Raw genomic sequence first — 18,283 nt, forward strand, 5'->3', positions numbered from 1 at the left:
TGGTCGCGTTTAGAAGGGGGTCGAGCAGATGATGGAGCAAAGACATGAGGAGGCTGAAGGGATAAGCTGAGACTTGCGATGGAAGCAGGACCAAAGAATTCGAGAGAGACTGCTGGGTGAGGAAAGTGGACGGTGGAAGCATGTGACTAAGACCAGGCAGAGGAAAAGACGGCCAGTGACGGAGAAATAGAACTCAGGACACAGTTTGCAGAGTTGAAAATGAAGAAGGGGCACAGCAGGTGGCCGCTGAAGGAGAGAGGGCAAGGAAAAAGAAGAAGAGCTGCTAGTCCTACAGGAGAGGGGAGAAGTCAATGGAGCAACACAAATATGAGCCCCAGGAGAATTGCATGGGTGAATAGGAATTGAGAGGACTTGTAGCCAGTGGGTCAGGGTAGAACGGAGAATCACACTGTCACCAGGAAAAGCAGGTCTACATGACTGGGGACTCCTTATGAGAAGAACAGACAGGCCTCTAACTAGAGGTGATCCAGAGAACAGAAGGGTGTGCTTGTCTGCCGGGTGCTAAGATATGGGTATGTGGACCTGAGCTGAAAGGATCCTAACAGGAGCGGGAAAGAATCCATTGATTGTCCTTCATGTGGAAGAATGATACGGCTTAGATTCTCACTGGAACGTTATCAGGGAGACTGTGCCAACTGGGGAAGACGCTTTCGACCAGATTTTCCACCTGCATCTCCAGTCCTTGGATCTTTTCTTCCATCAGCTCTATCAGGCGGCACTTCATGCAGACAAAACTCTTTTCAGGTACCCCCTCCAGGATCATGTACATGCCGCAGCTTCCACATCCAATCATCCTCATTGTGTCTTTCTTGTTCAAACTCTTATGAAGCCATAGGGCAGAAAGGGGCAGGAGACTGTGTGCAGGTATAGGCATCATGTCATCAATATGCAGATGACATTAAGCTTCTTTTTGTGAAACCCAGATTATACCATTTCCTCAGTGTCCCAATGTCTAGCAGTAATAAGGTCCTGGATGAAAGCCAGCTTAATAAGGAGGTGCTGCTGACTGGATGGGGAGAATACTTTAAGGATCTGATGAAATATATAATTGCTCATGTAATGGGGTATACCGGCCCTTTAGGGCTTTTGGAATCCTGTCAGGACAGAAACACCCTACCTCCCTTTAATAACCATATTCCCAAAGGTAAGGGAAAAAAGGAAGCAACCAGCCAGGGTTAACTGGGCACAAGTGCTTCCTTCCTTACACCCTGATTGTAGGAGAAGACAGGGCAGCTGAAGTTGGCCCAACACCCAGTACAAGAGAGCAGTTGGTTCCTATTCCTCTAATAAAAGAGATAGTTGGTGAGAAATCCAGGGGGAATACTTCTCTTGCTGGGTGACTTCAAGCCATGGGGCAAATATTTTATTTTTGTATATTTGTTCTGAACTAAACTGAGTTGAAGAATGGCGATGACAGCAAGTGAGAAGTAGATTCCAGTTATCCAAGAGACCACCTCTCTTTGGAAGGAACACTTCTGCTGTCTGTGTCAAGAGTAAAATTTGAGGGAGCTGAGGATAAGATTAGGCAAGGTATTGCCACTCACAGCAAATACTCCTAAACCTGGTCGCTTTCAGAATAGTTGTAAGATATTTTTGTCCTGTCTTTTCACTTATGAGAAGCTCTGAAAACTCCTGGTGCTTAGAACACTGGTCCCTATTTTCTAACTTAAGCAAGATCAGGTTTGTGAAGGTTTGCCAAATATATGCTATTTCTTTTGTAGCCATTTTTTATTTTTATCTTTATCATGCAAAGCAAACCCAGACGCAATAATGGATGCTGCTAAGAATAAACAATAAGAGAAGCTGTATTTATAATACTTTTATTTGTATTGCTCCCAGATACTCTCATCAGTATGGGGGCCCCATTATTCTAGACTTTCTGCTAACACATTGAAGAGATGTACTGAATCCATGCACTGAAGAGTTAATAATCCGATTTGAGACAAGATGTGGAAGGAGCAGAACAACCAAATGAGAAAATGAAGTGGAAGAGTCATTAAAATAGGGCCATGTGATTATACAAGTTTGCTATTGCACAAATTGAGGGTTCCAAGGCATCATTTCTTTAAAAGATAAACAAGAAATATTAATGAATCTCTCCACACCACCTGCCTAGCTATTATCAGTTGGCCGTTACCCATGAGCATCATGGCAGAAGTGGGTCTTCTAAGCACTGGTAAGAAAGAAGTTGGAAAATTGAAGATCCAAGGTGGAGGTTTCAAAATGGGGGAGGGAGAAGAAACCACAAGCTTAAAAAGATCAATAACAACAGCAAAAAATATAAAAGACAGCTAACCTGAACAGCCTGCATTGGTGGTGACTGAATCACTGATGGCTGTGTGGCTTGAATCACTCCCTGGACGGGTACAGTTTGACCAGAAGGCAACTGTACTAGAGTTACAGCTGGAGATCCTCTTCCAGCACTTGATCCAGCTACAGAAACCTTCAAGAATTATGATAATCATGTTTAAATAAAGTGCTCTGTGGATTTCAACAGATACTTCAAAAAGCAATAACACAGATAAGTTAAATGATAAAATTTTGAGCCAAACTGCAAAAAAAATATACACATGTTACTTATTACTAGGACAAAATTGTTACTATTTGTGCTAATTATATACCTTTAAGCGGTCTCAAGTTGGTGACCAAAATAAAACACTTGTCACTTTTTAAAATCTTGACCTTTTGTCTTAATTTTTCAAGGACCCTGTCTGTTTTTTTATAAAAGATCTCCAAGCTTTCAAAGACTAAATCTTCTACCTCTGGTTTGTACTTTAGAACAGAGTCACAGAGATCTCAGCTAGAAGTATCTGTATAGGGTGAACAAATCCAATCATGATAGGATATTCTCAGTCAGTGGTATGAAATCCTTGGTCCTCTTTTATCTAATCTTTGGCTTTCTACTTGTATTCTTCAGGAAGATGTTCTAATATAGAGGACAATTTTTTCCCATGATAAAACAGTTGTATCACTAAAGCAATACTTGGATTGTAAACTCTTCGAAGCAAGGACTGTATCTGTATTACCTAACACAATGGGGCCAGCGTCTCTCAACACTACTGCAGTATAAACAACAATACACCACAACTGATGATTTTCAATCCTCAAGGCTGACATGGTGGAGAAATATGGTTTCTTACCCAGATTAGCAATCATTCTGGCCTCTTTCTTACAGTATTCTACAACATCTTCCTCCCTCAGGCTTTACTACTGCACCAGAGACTATCAGAGATCCAGATACTGGTTGGGAGAAGAAATATTCTAATCCCTATAGTGGGACATGATAAATCTTATCAGTTTGTTTGCCAACAGGTAGTCAAAATCCCTTTAAAAGACTCCAGTAAACTTTAAATAATTGACAGTGCAATTTTCTCTCTTTTCCTGGTCTCTCAAATCAAATTTTGTGAGATATCTTGTGGAATTATGATACCTCTAAATTTAAAGCATATGCCATTCTAGATTAAAAAAAACTCTTAGAAATGCCTATAGTCATCCAGCTGTCAGAGATATTGAAGGGATGGAAATATTGTCCTATGGAGAGGTAAAAAAGACTGGAAACTGTCATGAAGCAAAGGGAAGATTTTTAAGATCACTGTTAAGAGATCTGAATCTGTCTCTGGCAAATCATGCCTAATCCTGGACACAAGAAGAATAGATGATATAGAAGAAAAGAACAAAGACAATTCCATAGGATTTGTAGAAGAAGAGAATAGACAGTACATCTTTTTCAGTTCTTCAGTGTGAACTGGATAAAAACAATTTGCTTGTGTTTAAGGTTACAAGAATTCATCATTCTCCAGGATTTTTTTTTCCAGTCCTGCCTTGGTCAGCATCCCAAAGATATATCTGGTGGAGAGTGGTCACATCTCAAAGCTGGACGACCCTGAGACAATAGATCTATGAGCAGGAGAAGGTGGAGAGGACACACTGACAGGAACAGAATATTGAAATACAAGATGTGAACAGGCCAAAATGTATCTAAAAGATCATGATAATTGCATTCTGTCTCCTTTTCCAAAGTACCTGAGACATTCATAATACAAGGAAAAAAATCCGACTGTTGAAAGGTCTTTGATTAATGATCCCTGAAGATTTTGATTAGTGATCCCTGAGCAATATTTCTGTGGGAAAACTGCTGGCAAAAGGTCATTTGTTAAGACAAAAGGTCTATCTGATGAAAATGTTATCTTCCTGTTATTTATTTACTAGGAAGTGTAGAAAAATGCAGTACCATCGAAAAGCCTGGGTGCTGAATCAACCATACCTGAAGAAGGAAGTTTTACAAGTAAAGTAGACAGGATCTGGTCAACTCCTTTTAATATATTTATTACATAATTGTTAATTGTCAACAGGAATCTGAACAGACTCTCTTGGGAAAGCTAAAAGTAGAGGGCTTCTTACAACTCCCAAAAGGAAACTATCTCAGCCGAAAAAGGCTTCTAAAAATAAGCATCAAAGACACCCAAAGCTTTCTCCACTCTATAACACACACTCGTATTGTCATTAAGATGCTGACATTTTGAGCCCAAGAGCCAGCCAGTCTAAAAGATGGAAACTCAATATGAACTCAGAATATGATCCAGATTTTAACTGGTGGTAATTGGCTTCAGACCAGAGCCATTACAAGGAACTAACAAAGGTTGATTCTAAATAATTTCAAAGCATTCTAAATTGTCAGTACATACTACAAAATTATTAAACAATAAAATTGTAAGCACTTGGAAGATAATAGAGTCATAAGGAACACCAGCATGGATTTGTTAAGGACAAATCATGCCAAACCAACCTAATTTAATTCTTTGATATGGTCACTGCCTAGTGGATAGCGGAAAACCGTAGATATATGTCTCATAAGCGAACTAGGGAAATGGGGTCTAGATGAAATTACTAAAAGATGGGTGCACAACTGGTTGAAAGACCATACTCAAATAATGGTTATCAATGGTTTGCTGTCAAACTGAGAAGGCGCATCTAGTGGGGTCCCAAAGTGGTAGTCCTGGGTCCAGTACTATTCAGTATTGTCATTAAATGTCTTTGATAATGGAATGGAGAGTATGCTTATAAAATTTGCAAATGGTATCAAGCTGGGAAGGGTTGCAAGCACTTTGGAGGACAGACTCAGAATTCAAAATTACTGTGACAAATTAGAGAACTGGTTTGAATTCAACAAAATGAAATTCAATAAAGACAAGTGAAAAGTACTTCACTTAGGAAGGAAAAATCAAATACACAACTACAAAATGGGGAATAACTGGGTAGATGGTAGTGCTGCTGGAAAGGATCTTGGGGTTCTAGTGGATCACCAGGATCCAGAGGGCCTGGGGCAAAGCAATTTCAAGTGCCCCTTCAAAAAAAAAAAGTTGCAATATTATAGAATACTATATTCTCGTGGGGGGCCCTGCAGGGCCCGGGGCAAATTGCCCCACTTGCCGGCCCCCTCGGGTGGCCCTGTGGATCATAGATTGAATATGAGTCAAAATGTGATGCAACGGCAAAAAATATGAATATCATTCTGGGGTGTATTAACAGGAGTGTCATATGTAAGACACGGAGGTAACTGTCTTACTCTACAAGACATAGGAGAGGTCTCAACTGAAGTACAATGTCCAATTCTGGGTGCCACAGATTAGGAAAAAAGTGGACAAATTGGAGAAAGTCGAGAGGAGAGCAACAAAAATGATAAAAGATTTAGAAAACCTGGGGTATAAGGAAAGTTTAAAACACTAGCCATGTTTAGTTTTGAGAAAAGATGACTGAGGGGGACCTGACAGTAGTCTTCAAATATATTAAGTGCTGTTATAAAGAGGACTGCATCAATTGTTCTCCACGTTCCCTGAAGACGGGACAAAAAGCCATTGGCTTAATCTGCAGCGAGGGAGGTTTTAGGTTAGATATTAGGAAAATCTAACTATAAGGGTAATTAAGCTCTGGAATTGGCTTCCAATGGATGTTGTGGAATCACTGGAGGGTTGTAAAAATAGGTTGGACAAACGCCTTTCAGGATGTTCTAGGTTTACTTGGTTTTACAGCAGTACAGAAGTCTGGACTTGACTTCTCAAGGTTCTCTCTAACCCTGCATTTCTATTATTCTAAAAAGAGCCAGGCAAACATAATCACAACAAACCTTTCCATTTGTACCTAGAGCACAGACACCAGAAATACAAAACAATACTATAACTGACATGAACAAATTATTCCACACAACTGATAGTTACAGCCTGTTTCCAGTACATTAGTAGTATGCATGACATTTTCATAACAGGGGCTTGAATAATCAAGAGTAACCCAGCTCTGATAAACTGAAATACCTGGATAACCAAGGTAAGTTATGTTCCCTCAGGATACATTAAATGAAGTTCTGCTCCTGTGGATCTCTTAAATTTTACTGAGCTACACATTCTCCAGAAACGGAGAGACAAAGGAGTTTCTGTAAGATCTCTCTGGAATTTAAGAAAGTCAATGCAACTTTGGGAAACATATATTATTTAACCAGTTACTTCAAGTTAACTGGAGTTGTCAATTGGGATTGCACTGTACTGACACAAAAAGGAGCCTTCTAACCTGGGACAAAGTTTTACCTAAGCCACTTGTCCTAACATAGACATAATGTCTATTTATGCAAATTACTGGTGTTTCTTAGGTTAAATACACTTTGGACGGCCCTAAATCTTTACCTGTCCATGTAATACTTAACACATATTCTCATACTTTCCTAATGAATAAGCACAAAAAATTTAAATCAAAATTCAACATTTCTGGAAGCCAGTTTTTATTATAACAGTTTGATTTAAAATTTGGTTGAATTGCCTGCTCTCCTATAAGGCTGCACCTTAACTAGAATATTGAACTATAAAAGCTTCTAGACCAGGCTTTCCTTGTAAACTTAAAGGCCAATTATATATAATAGCAATTACAAGTATATTTAAGAGTCCATTTTATACCATCTTATAACCACACAAGAAAACGTGTCCAAAACTCTACAAGAGTAAAGCTTATTTAAAATTTCACACGGAAAAATGATTTTACTCTAATGAGTTCATACATGATATTATGTTCTGGGTGAAAACAAGCACATTTAAAGCTGGATCAAAGAAATCTGTTCTTGTTTACAGAAAGAACTACATAAATAGAAAAAATATAATTCACACATCAAGCTAGAATTACATGAAAATTATTACATTTGAGTGACTTTTTCTTTTAACATTTGCAGAACCTTAACAAAAAGTGATTTCAACACATCAGATTTACTTCAGTGATTTTTTTAATTGAGTTTTGTTTCTGTAAATTTGAGGTTAACAATCATGTTTCCATTCTGATACTGTGCATCTCTTTAAAATAAAGTATAAATAATCCTGTCAAAGTAACATTAGATTTATTTTCTTTCATTCTAAATTGTTGAGACTGTTCCAATATTGCAGCCTTTTGCATTAACTAAAATACATTTTGACTTGCTTATTAGGTTACTTGCGTACTGATACTGATGGAAGTAGTCTTGGCAAGCCATGCAATCCTTACGTCAATGACGAGTGATGCTGCCTACGACATCTGAATTTCAAGGCTTGCCTAGACTGCCAATTACTGAAGGCTGATGATCAGCAGTGGCAATTCAGCAACCTGAAAAACACAGGTTTAAAAACACTAAATAGTGCAATGTTACAATGCATTTCACGCTGTCCCAGGCAAGCAGAGGAAAGGAAATGTTGCATCATGTAATATCATGAGAGCTGATCCACTGAGGTGCTCAGCACCCTCAAATGCCAATGACTATTAACAGGCATCAAGGGCGCTCAATGACATGGGGGAATCAATTTTTTGTATATTTAGAGCCAGACTGTGTCCTACTTCTGGGTTGACATGAAAGAGAGGAAAAGGTGTAGTAAGGACTACACGGTCACTATTCTGATGCTTGGGCCTGCATCCAGGCAAAAGTAATACTTCCCAAGAGTAGTGGCACTGCTGTAGGGAAAAGGACTTTTGGAGGTCTCCTGCTTCCTGGTTCTGTACTGATTACACTGCTCTACAGCCAAAATGCTTCTGAAATAAATGTAGTCAAACTTTACTAATTCTGGGTCACTGAGAACGAAAATGATGCTTAAAATTGTTGATTGGCTCTAGTCTAGCTGTTGGGCTCCAGACTACAGCAGTGGAATCTTCTGGCAGGTGATGTTAGGGTTTCCATGTTCCGTGACCGTCAAAAGGATCTTGTCCCGTTCTTCTTCATGGAAAGTGATCTTGCAGTCTGCAACAACATCGATGGTGTGATGGCAGCCCTCAACATCGTTCAAGATCCAGATGAGTGGAGACTGTTCACTGATTCATCAAAGACAAGTCTTAAAGCTGTTTTGCTGCATAATGGCAATGTTTTGCCATCAATTCCAGTTGGTCATGCAGTCCATATGAAGGAAACCTATGACAACATGAAACAACTTTTGAGGCATCAAACTAATGAACCAACATCACTAGCTTTGGGCATTTTGAATGTTGTGCTCTCTGCTTGTCGCAGATGGATCACAAAGACTCTTTCCTCAATGATGGATAGTCTGCAAAGGATCTCCCACTACATCAAGTAAAAGATCCACTCCTGACATGTCATTGGATTCCTAAAAAAGTTCAGCATCCACCACTTGTTGAAACAAAGGAGGATTTGTTACCACCGCTACACATACACTGGTCTGATGAGAATTTTGTCAAGGCCATTGACAAAGACACAAGCACTTCAAGTACCTCTGTGGACAATTCCAAAGGTTAAGTGAAGCTAAAAAAGGAAAGTGTCTTTGTTGGTCCAGATTGGTGAAACTTCTTCTGAGATGATGGCATTTGGACAGACTCATGGCAAGAAGCCTTCATTAGTGCAATAATTCTCGGAAACAAAGCAGACACTACAGGTGTTGGTGGCAACCTCCTTCAAGCATACAAAGCCTTGGTTGTCAACATTCCACAAAGATACACTTTTTGCAACTCTCATCTAATTTTTTCCACCGAACTCAAGAGCAGTGAGCGACAAGCAAACGGCGAAGCGATTCACAAAAAACAATGCAACAATGGAGATGCATCAGCGGCAAATGGACCATCATGCTTGCAGACTATTGCTCAGGACAGTGGACAAAGGATTCCTTTATGAATACAAAAGACAAGAAAAGGAGTAGACACGCAGGACTAAACTATGTACATAATAGTCCTTTTGCTTTTTGTTTCAATAATAATTATTATATAACCCTTGCCATTTAAAAGTATCATAAACAGTGCAGGTAAATATTATCATGTAAACAACTCATAACACATAAAGACCTAGTTACACATATGATTAAAACTCACTTAATACTACCAATATACATAGACATAAAATGCAAAAACTTAAATATCTTAGAAACAGTAGCCAAACAGTTGTTTTAATTGTCATATTTGAATTCAGCACATCAAAATACATAATAAATACCACATTTTATCTCTGAAGCAGACGACTTCTCAAAAATTGTAGACCAGTGTTATGAAAGGTGGAACTCCTGTTGAACAAAGATTAAAAAAGAAAGGCACAGAAATGCTCTCCTAAACCCCTCACCTATGACTCAAAGACTTTAGGTGTTGAAAGGACTTGGGTTTTCAACAGACAGAAGATTTTTATGACTGTTTTCTTTTTTATATTGTACCCTGATATCTGCAAATCTAATACAACTGATATCTGCAAATCTAATACAAAAATTAAAACAACCAACTGTCAACAAGTGGCATAAATCAAACCCATTCCTACCTCTACCAGTTCCACCCTTCATGAGATAAATATCCTGGGTACAGGCCCAATTTTTTTAAATACATCTTACATAGTATCTGCCCTCCAACCAATAAACCTTCCCCTCCCCCCGCAAAAAAAAAAAAAAAAAAAAAAAAAAAAAGCTCTGACTACTGGAGTGAAATCAAGAACAAAGGACCTTCCACCAGAACTGCTCTGTACCCATACCCAGGAATTAAACCACAGGGACAGAAACAAAAGTATTTTTATAAGACACAATTTCTGCAACAGTACAAGGGGGAAGAGGCTCTCTCTGCAACAGTCAGCTCCCAAGCCACTCACGGCTTTATAGATGGTATCCCTTGCTTGAACTGCACTCCAGAAAGAATTCTGAATCACTGCTTATGATGACTTGCCCCAATCAGGCTGCATGCTGACTGACTTTCCTCAATTAAGTTGCATGCTGACTAGCTGAATGTTGTCTATATTCTTCAAAGTCAGTCTTAAGACTATATGCCAGTATAGTGACAAAAGAATAGATAAATTGTGTTGAGATCTACATCCGAAGGAACAGGTTGGTCTAGTCTGGACTCAAGAAACAAATGATCAGTTTAATGAAATCCCAAGATCACAAACAACTGAGAAAAATTGTGACAGTACCTTTTCAGTCAAGGGAGTAGGTACAGTTCCCTTTCTTTTCAAACGTATTTTTCTCTACCGAGCAACACCAGCTTCATTTTTTCTGCACTGAATTTAAGCCAAGCACTGAGAAGGTAGAACAACCAGATATTCCAGGTTTGATGTGAAGACACAGAGTTCGTTTTCATCAACTTAATGATAATACTGCAGTTCAAAATGCCTTTCTTCAACAGCCTTACATACATGAGGGTGACAGGATGGAATATTGTGGGACCTTCACTAGGAGAGGACATGCAATTGCTACAGTCCTCTGAGTCTTCCCTATATGAATAAACAGATCCTCTGTACAACATTCCCATTCACCTCTATCAGCTCTCACAGATAAGTTAACAGTAACTCAAGATAGCCTTATCAAAAGTATACAATTAAATGAAATTGTAAGTACAATGACCTCTGATCACTGCCAGAAGATCACCAAACAAAGCAATGAGTGTTGTTTCAATCTTTTCCCCAGGACTAAAGCCAGACAAATCCAGGAATCTAAAAGAATATAGGTGTCAATTAAGTCATCTTTAAAGTGGTAAGATTATTCCTGTCAAACAGATAGCTTCTTGCGTAAGAATCTAACCACTACCTGCTGTAGGTCACCAGCCATTTTTCTTTCACAAAAAAGGACATAATCAATTCTGATCAATAATGAGTGTGATGCTTCACTTCATATTCTTTATGCAAATATGCTTATGAAATGAATATGAATATAACATAACTGAGATACACCTTAATCACCTCCCACTGTTTTTGGTTCCTGGGGAACTTGTGCGAATCCTCCCCACTGGAGTTGCATACAATCCCTAGCCACAGTGATACACAAACTTAATAGAATATGGTCTTTAAAGATACTGCATGGGACTGCAGTATCTATCACACTCTTAACACTGTTGCAAGCAGTGTTGTTGTAGCTGTGGTGGTCCCAGGATATTAGAGAGACAAGGTGGGTAAGGCAGTATCTTTTATTGGACCAAATTCTGCTGATGAGAGAGACAAGCTTTCAAGTTTACACAAAGCTGTTCTTCAGGTCTTGAAGATGACCTGAAGAAGAACTCTGTGTAAGCTCGAAAGCTTATCTCTCTCACCAGCAGAATTTCGTCCAATAAAAGATACTATCTCACCCATCTTGACACTCTTACCATCTTATTTAACATCTTGTCTCCCTTTATAAAGCAAAGCTGCATTTAGCTGTAAAGTCTGAATTCCAGCCAAAAGCCAGATGTTGCATCTCCTCACAGTAGTCAGACTATTTGACCATGTTGCTAGGCATACTCAGTCAAAGAGATAGCACAGAGAAAGCTGCAAACTTTTTAATATTGTGTAACTCATTAAAAATCTCATGCTCCTGATTTAGTTAATCAGAAGCAAAGTCAATAAACATCTGGCTGGACAGGACAGAACAGAAAAGAAGGAATGGGTGAGCAGCAATCTTAAATGCCATTCAAGAAATGTCTCATGCCTTGAAAAGAGCTAAATCATAGACTCATAGACTTCAAGGCAAGAAGGGACATCTAATCTGGCCTTCTGCACATCACAAGCCACAGAACCTCACCCCCTCACTCCTGTAATATACCCATAACCTTTGGTTGAATTACTGAAGTCCTCAAATCATGATTTAAAGACTGCATGTTACAGAGAATCCGCCATTTATTCTAGTTTACACCAGCAAGTAACGTATGCCCCATGATGCAGAGGAGGGTGAAAACCTCCCAGTGATCCCTCTCTTGTTAGTAATATTGGTTAACAGCCAGAGAGCTGGTGTAGAGAGATGATTTCAAAGTCAGGGAAAGCAATGTTCCATTCAGTTGCTTTTTCTTTATTTAATTCTTCCAGAGACAAAATACCTGAGAGAAGCAACCCTAGTGAGAGCCACAGATCCATCAGCACGTGAACATACTGAAATATTATGTCTTTGAATTCCTTATGGAATGAGAATGCCAACATTTTCCATTCAATATACCTACAAAAATATCCATTTGATAACTCCAGCCTAGGGAGCTTACCTTCCAAGGAAGTGAGTGTACTAGCAACGTCTTAAAACTTTCAGTGTAAGACAGTGGCTCACCTTCAAACTCTGGAGCACGGAAGTCTCCCATATAGGGAAATTTGTTAACCAAGTCCTCCTCATCTTAAGTCAGGAGACACATAAAAAGAGGACCACTGGAATGCTAACACAATGTGCTCCTTCCCAGAAGTAGGCCGTGCTACAGAACCAGGCTGTGGCTTTGCAGGAGGAAGAGCTGGAGAAGCTGATCTGAAAATGTTAAGCTGGATAGAAGCAGTTAGGGAAACCAGGTCCTGAAGATGGCAGCCAACACTTGTTCTAGCTGGTTGTGGTGGAAAAGAGCCCAGACAAGAGACAAAGAGCAGGGTCTATTATAGTGCTTTGCTTCACAGGAACAACTCGCTTAGAACAACTTCACAGTCAAGAAAAAGTGTTCGGCTGAGCAAAAACAGTATGCAGCTACAATAGTGTGCCCCTGGTGGCCAGACAGCTAAAATGCATGTTAATCTGCAAAGAGTTGCCAGGATAGCACTCTGGCTGCTCACTGCTCTTAGTCTCCTCCTGCTGCAGATTATTTGATGCCCAAACAATTTTTTGCAGAATTTAAGCTTTTTTTTTTTTTTTAATTGTAAGATCCCTATTTTTTTCAGAAGGGCTGAGCACCTACAGCTCTCACTGACTTCAGCTGGAGTTGTGAGTACTCAACATGTCTGAAGATCAGATATGTTTTAATCTTTATGGATGAAAACTTTCCAAATGTGAATTGATTCTGTGCTCTCTTCCTGAGTTTGCAGAAAACAACGAAGTGTAAACTGCTTTAACTATAAATTTCCATGTCAACGTATATACCAAAATTTCTCACTATTTCACAGTTGATCATTTTAATTGAAACATCTAACTAAGGTGTATCTCTAGTGTGGTTTTAAGCATCTGGTGCTGATTGTGACAGATCTGACAATTTCCTGCAACATCCTTCAAAAACCTTAATGAATGAAGTTTAGGTATCTTTGCAGACCATTGTATCAAACGCAAAGATTATGTATTATTGTGGGCCAGGATTGTATGTAATCTCTCCAGCAGGGAGATATGATGTGAACCCCAGAAGAGTTATGAACTTCAAAGGAGGCATTGAATAATGTGCCAGACAAGAATGGACTTTTGGGACAAACAGTAAAAGTTTGCCTGGGGAACCTCTACAGTGAGGTGAATGCAAATTCCCCACCTCTGCTTATGCAAAAACCTAGCCTTTTGAAGATATGCCCTGGTGAGAGGACCCTTATCTGCTGATTACCTGTTCCTGGAGTCTCAAGATCAAGGGCTCAAGCTATACAAAGGAAAAAGGTTTCAGAATAGCAGCCATGTTAGTCAGTATCCACAAAAAGAACAGGAGTACTTGCAGCACCTTTGAGACTAACACATTTATTTGAGCATAAAGGAAAAACTAACTTATAAAGGAAAAACTAATTTATCCATGGGTGTGCTAGTTCTAAGCTAAGGCTGTTATGAACTTGTGACCTTGGTTTAAAGGGCCAACTCCTACCAAATCCCTTAGTGAAGTAGGGGGGCGATCTCTGGTAAGCTTATTAGCATGTTTGTAGTTACTTTTGTCATTTTAATATGTTTTCTCTGTAATGATTTCACTTAAGAATAAATGTCATTGCTTATTAAGAGCTGTGGGGTAACTTGTAATTGCTGGCAATTAGTTATTCATAGCCTTTGGAGAGAAAGCAAAGCACAGATATTGGTCTGCATAGGCACTCTGGCTTGTTGGAAATATCACAGTGTGGGCAGGGAACTGTGCAGTCTCAGAATCAGGAGGGAGAGAAATAGGGGGCTCTGCCCAAGAGAGGTGACAGCTGAAGAGCCAGGAGCCTAAAGTGCATGCCCTTGGTGAACCATGGAGGAGAAATACAGGTGTAGTTGCCCTGAACCATGACACAGATAATTACAAAAAGTCTTTACCAAGGGAAAGTGCAGAATTAGTCAGAGCTTTGTTTAGTTTATCTGGCAGAAGTCCCAAGTGATAGAATTGCCAGCATTTCTCCTGAGATATTATTCCACAGGCTAATAGTGCTCAATGCTAGGAAGTTTATCCTGATATTCATCCTAGATTTTATACTTCTTAATTTCTTGCCATTACTTCTAGTTAAAACATAGAACATGAACTGAGACACCTGAGGGAGGAAAAGGAAATGGGGGAGGGAGGGCAGGGGCAGGGGAAAGGGGAGGCAAGTAAGTGCTGCTTATTTATTTTCCAGTTCCGTCTTTGGAAGATTGAAATTACCACCTGAAGGAACACAGGAGTCTTAAAACCATCAGGAGCACCCTACACTGAATACATGCACTTTCCTGAGAAGATTCTTTATCTACAGGGGATACAAAAGTACCAGAAGAGAGAATGAACGGACAGAGCAAATGCTGTCCAGCAAAGGAGAAGCAGCAACACTTACCCTTGAAGAGACAACTGTAGTGATGACTAGCTGGCTGGGGGCTGAATATGTGGGGCTCAAAATGAGGTTATTAAAAAGTACATACCACTTGTCTTCATTGGGCAGGAATCTTGTCTAGAAAAGTTTAAGTGGTAAAAAGTCCACCTTGCAGTATTTCTTCTTCAGTGGACTCTTTCTTCTGTGGAGGCCTCTAATGTAGCCCTAGTAAGTGAGGTCACATGGGTCAATGAAGCTATTAAGCCTAACATCTGCAGGAAGAACAGTACACTTCTCGGAGTCTGGAATCCGAGAGGATACTATCTCCCAAATGGTATGGAAAACTCAGGGCTCAGAATAATCCCATCTTTTACACCAAGATAAAAACAGGTGCTTCGTTGCTTAGGCAAAACCTCAAGGGTTGGAACTATCTGTATGCTTTCCCTAGAAACAAGAACACTCCCTGAGTTCATGGTACTCTTATCAGTTAACAGTCTAAACAATGATATTTGTATTGTCTGAGGGATGAAGAATCAGAAGTGAAAATATTCACCCAGTTATATGGCATGGTCCTCTAATGTTTTGAGAGGTTTTGGTGTATGCAAGGATCTAGGAAATAAGAGGTACCGCTGGAGAGGAAGAAGTCCTGGCAATAATCAGAATGTGGGAGAAAGTCAGTTACTGTTTCACTAAGGGTCCAGGACTCGTGAACTTGCAGAGTGGGTGAGGCAATCTACTGGGGATGACCTGGAAGAAGGGGACTGGCATATATGCTACCTCCACCCCTTAGCAGGGTAGACACCAGCAGTAGAAGGCTGCCTACTGAGGCCTCCAAGTCCAAGGACTAATTGGGGAAAAGGGGCCAACTGAAGGAGAAACTGGCTAAGGCTCTATAGCAGGCCTAAATTACAACCCAGCTCCAGGGAAGAGAACTGGAGACTCCTGACTTAAGTTTCAATCCAACTTTGAGGAGGAGATATAGGGACTTCTGTCTTAAAAGAGGGTTACAGTTTAAGCTACCTCTTTACTATGAGCTAGGGAGGGGTGTGATTCCCCTGCTCGTGTACACCTACTTGTACTAGCTCTCATCAAACTAGCATGAGTATACACAGCAGCATAGCCATGGTAACAGAGGCTTGGCTGAGCTTGCTGAGCAGAAACCAACCTTAAACTGGTGGGTACGTACTCTGCTGCCGCTACCTGTGGTACCTCAGCTACGCTTACATTGATACTCATACTAGCTCAGTGAGTGCGTACCCAAGCAGGGGGACCACACTCCTGGCTTGTACTGTAGACATAACCTTAAGCCCTGTCTACATAGGCAAGTTTCTGTGCAGTAAAGCAGCTTTCTGCACTGTAACTCCCATGGTGTACACACTGCCAAGCCACTTAGTGCGCAGTGCTTTAAAAAAACCTCCCCAATGAGAGGCATAGAGCTTTCTGCACCAGAGCTATAGCAGTGCAGTTCCAGTATAGACACCGTGGTTGATTATGGCACTGTGATTGGCCTCCAGGAGGTGTCCCACAATGCCTGTTCTCGCCTCTCTGGTTATCAGTTTGAACTCTACTGCCCTGTCCTCAGCAGATCAACCATCATCCCCACCCCGTAAATTCCTTTGGAATTTTGAAAGTCCCCTTCCTGTTTGCTCGGTGATGCGTGCAGTGGTCTCAGCACATCTTTCCAGGTGGCGACGCTTGCTTCACGCACTAGGCGATCCCCCACTTGGAGCAATGCCAAGCTGCTGGACCTCATCATTTGGGGAGATGAGGCTGTCCAGTCCCAGCTGTGCTTCAGCCATAGGAATTATGATATGTACTGTAGCAGGGTGGTTACCCTGCTCCTGCCCTTTGGGGCTTAAAACAGCCCTGGGAGAGGGCTGTGGCAGGGGAATGGTTGACTGGGGAAGCAGCCACAGCTGGCCTGTATAAAAAGGCTGTGAGCCAGAGACACAAAAGAAGGCTCTCTCCAGGCTGGGAGAGAGCAGGGCCTGGCTGCCTGCAGAAAGGGTACTGGGAGTGAAGCAGGGCTGGGGAGAGTCAGAGGAGCAGGGGAGCTCCAGGCTGGCAACTCCCCCGGCTGCAGGGCCTGGTCCAAGGCCCACAGAGGTACTGGGAGGCAGAGGAAGGCAGCAGGTCCAAACAACCTTGCCTATGATGAGTGGCTTTTATACTGCAGTCTGCCCCAGGGAGCAGGGGCTTGGTGGCCACTGGCAGTAGCCCAGACTGAGGCGAGGTGGGGACAGAGGGTTGGGGGTTCCCCTGACAGAGAGACCTATAGAGACTGGTGGGGTATTGCCAGGGGGCAGTCCCAGGGTAGAGGGACACCGGGGTTCAGAAGGGACACGGGGCCAGCTACAAGTGGGACACTGGCCTGCAAAGGGTGCTCCAGAGGCTGGAGAGCTAATTCCCTGGACGACCAGTAGGAGGTGCTGCAGGGGTGAGTCCCACACCATTTACACCTACTGACAGATTTCACAATGCATGAGAGAAAGGGGCCCTGACCAGGACACATTGCAGTGCAGGGTCAAAGTGAAGTAGCTGCAGAATGCCCACCACAAGGCGCATGAGGCAAACTGCTGCTCTGGTGAATACTTTGGTGGCTCACGTGCCAGTCGAGACTGGACCAAGCCAGGAAGAGGAAATCCTGGACAAGGATGTGGAGGGGGACCCAGAGGCAGAGGATGACTTGGAAGTCAGAGATGTATGCAGCCAGAAGAACTAAGGATGACTTTCTGCATGATGTTATGATGCACTCAACCACTGAGAAACAGGTCTTGAAGGAGTGGCGGGACAGCGAGAAGAGGGACCAAAAGGAGCATGTGGAACACCAGAATGGAGCCATGGAGTAGCTCTTAAAGGTTATGGAGTGCTAAGCAGATACGCTCCAGGTGATATTAACTCTGCAAACCAAGTAGCTCTGAGCCCTGCTCCCCTGTAGCCGCTGTCACAAAACTCTTTCCCATGTTCCCCCCAGACACTCGAACACACTCTTATCAACCTTCTGACTCTAGTCTCCAGTCTCTACCCGCAGCATCCCATTCCTCCCTCCTCACAGTCCAGCACTGTGGTCTCCCACTACCCACTGCACTCAACACCCATCCCTCTTCAGTTTGGCCCTGATGAAGTACAATACCCGCTGCATTGTACTCCAGAGGAGAAGGTTGGATATGATCCATGGACATACACAAATCTTTAGCGGTCCCGGGACCCCACCTCCTTCTGGGACCTTCCCTTCCCCCATCCCCCTCACTACTGATTTTTTTTTGTTTGACTCTCTCCTCCAATTGTTGTTTTTTAATAAAAACAACGGTATTGGTTGTAAGAAATCTTTATTATATTAATTGAAAGCAAAAAGAGCCCTGCAAAGCAACATACAATTATGTTAAACCCACACATTGCATTGTCTGCACCAATCAT

The 18,283-nt window shown here is 41.4% G+C and overlaps 1 protein-coding gene across 6 annotated transcripts in view; it reads right to left on the minus strand.

Annotated features, from left to right (window-relative positions):
• The window catches only part of CREM (cAMP responsive element modulator), a 75,477-nt gene that overhangs the window by 40,552 nt on the left and 16,642 nt on the right, over positions 1-18,283 (minus strand). For all 6 annotated transcript variants that reach the window (XM_075062220.1, XM_032795309.2, XM_075062221.1 and 3 more), the window contains one exon: positions 2,318-2,464. In XM_075062220.1, coding sequence (XP_074918321.1) covers positions 2,318-2,332 — 15 coding nt within the window. In that variant the 5' untranslated portion in view covers positions 2,333-2,464. The remainder of the gene's footprint in view (positions 1-2,317; positions 2,465-18,283) is intronic.

Source organism: Chelonoidis abingdonii, chromosome 2 (assembly GCF_003597395.2).
Source record: "Chelonoidis abingdonii isolate Lonesome George chromosome 2, CheloAbing_2.0, whole genome shotgun sequence".
Lineage (NCBI taxonomy): Eukaryota > Metazoa > Chordata > Testudines > Testudinidae > Chelonoidis > Chelonoidis abingdonii.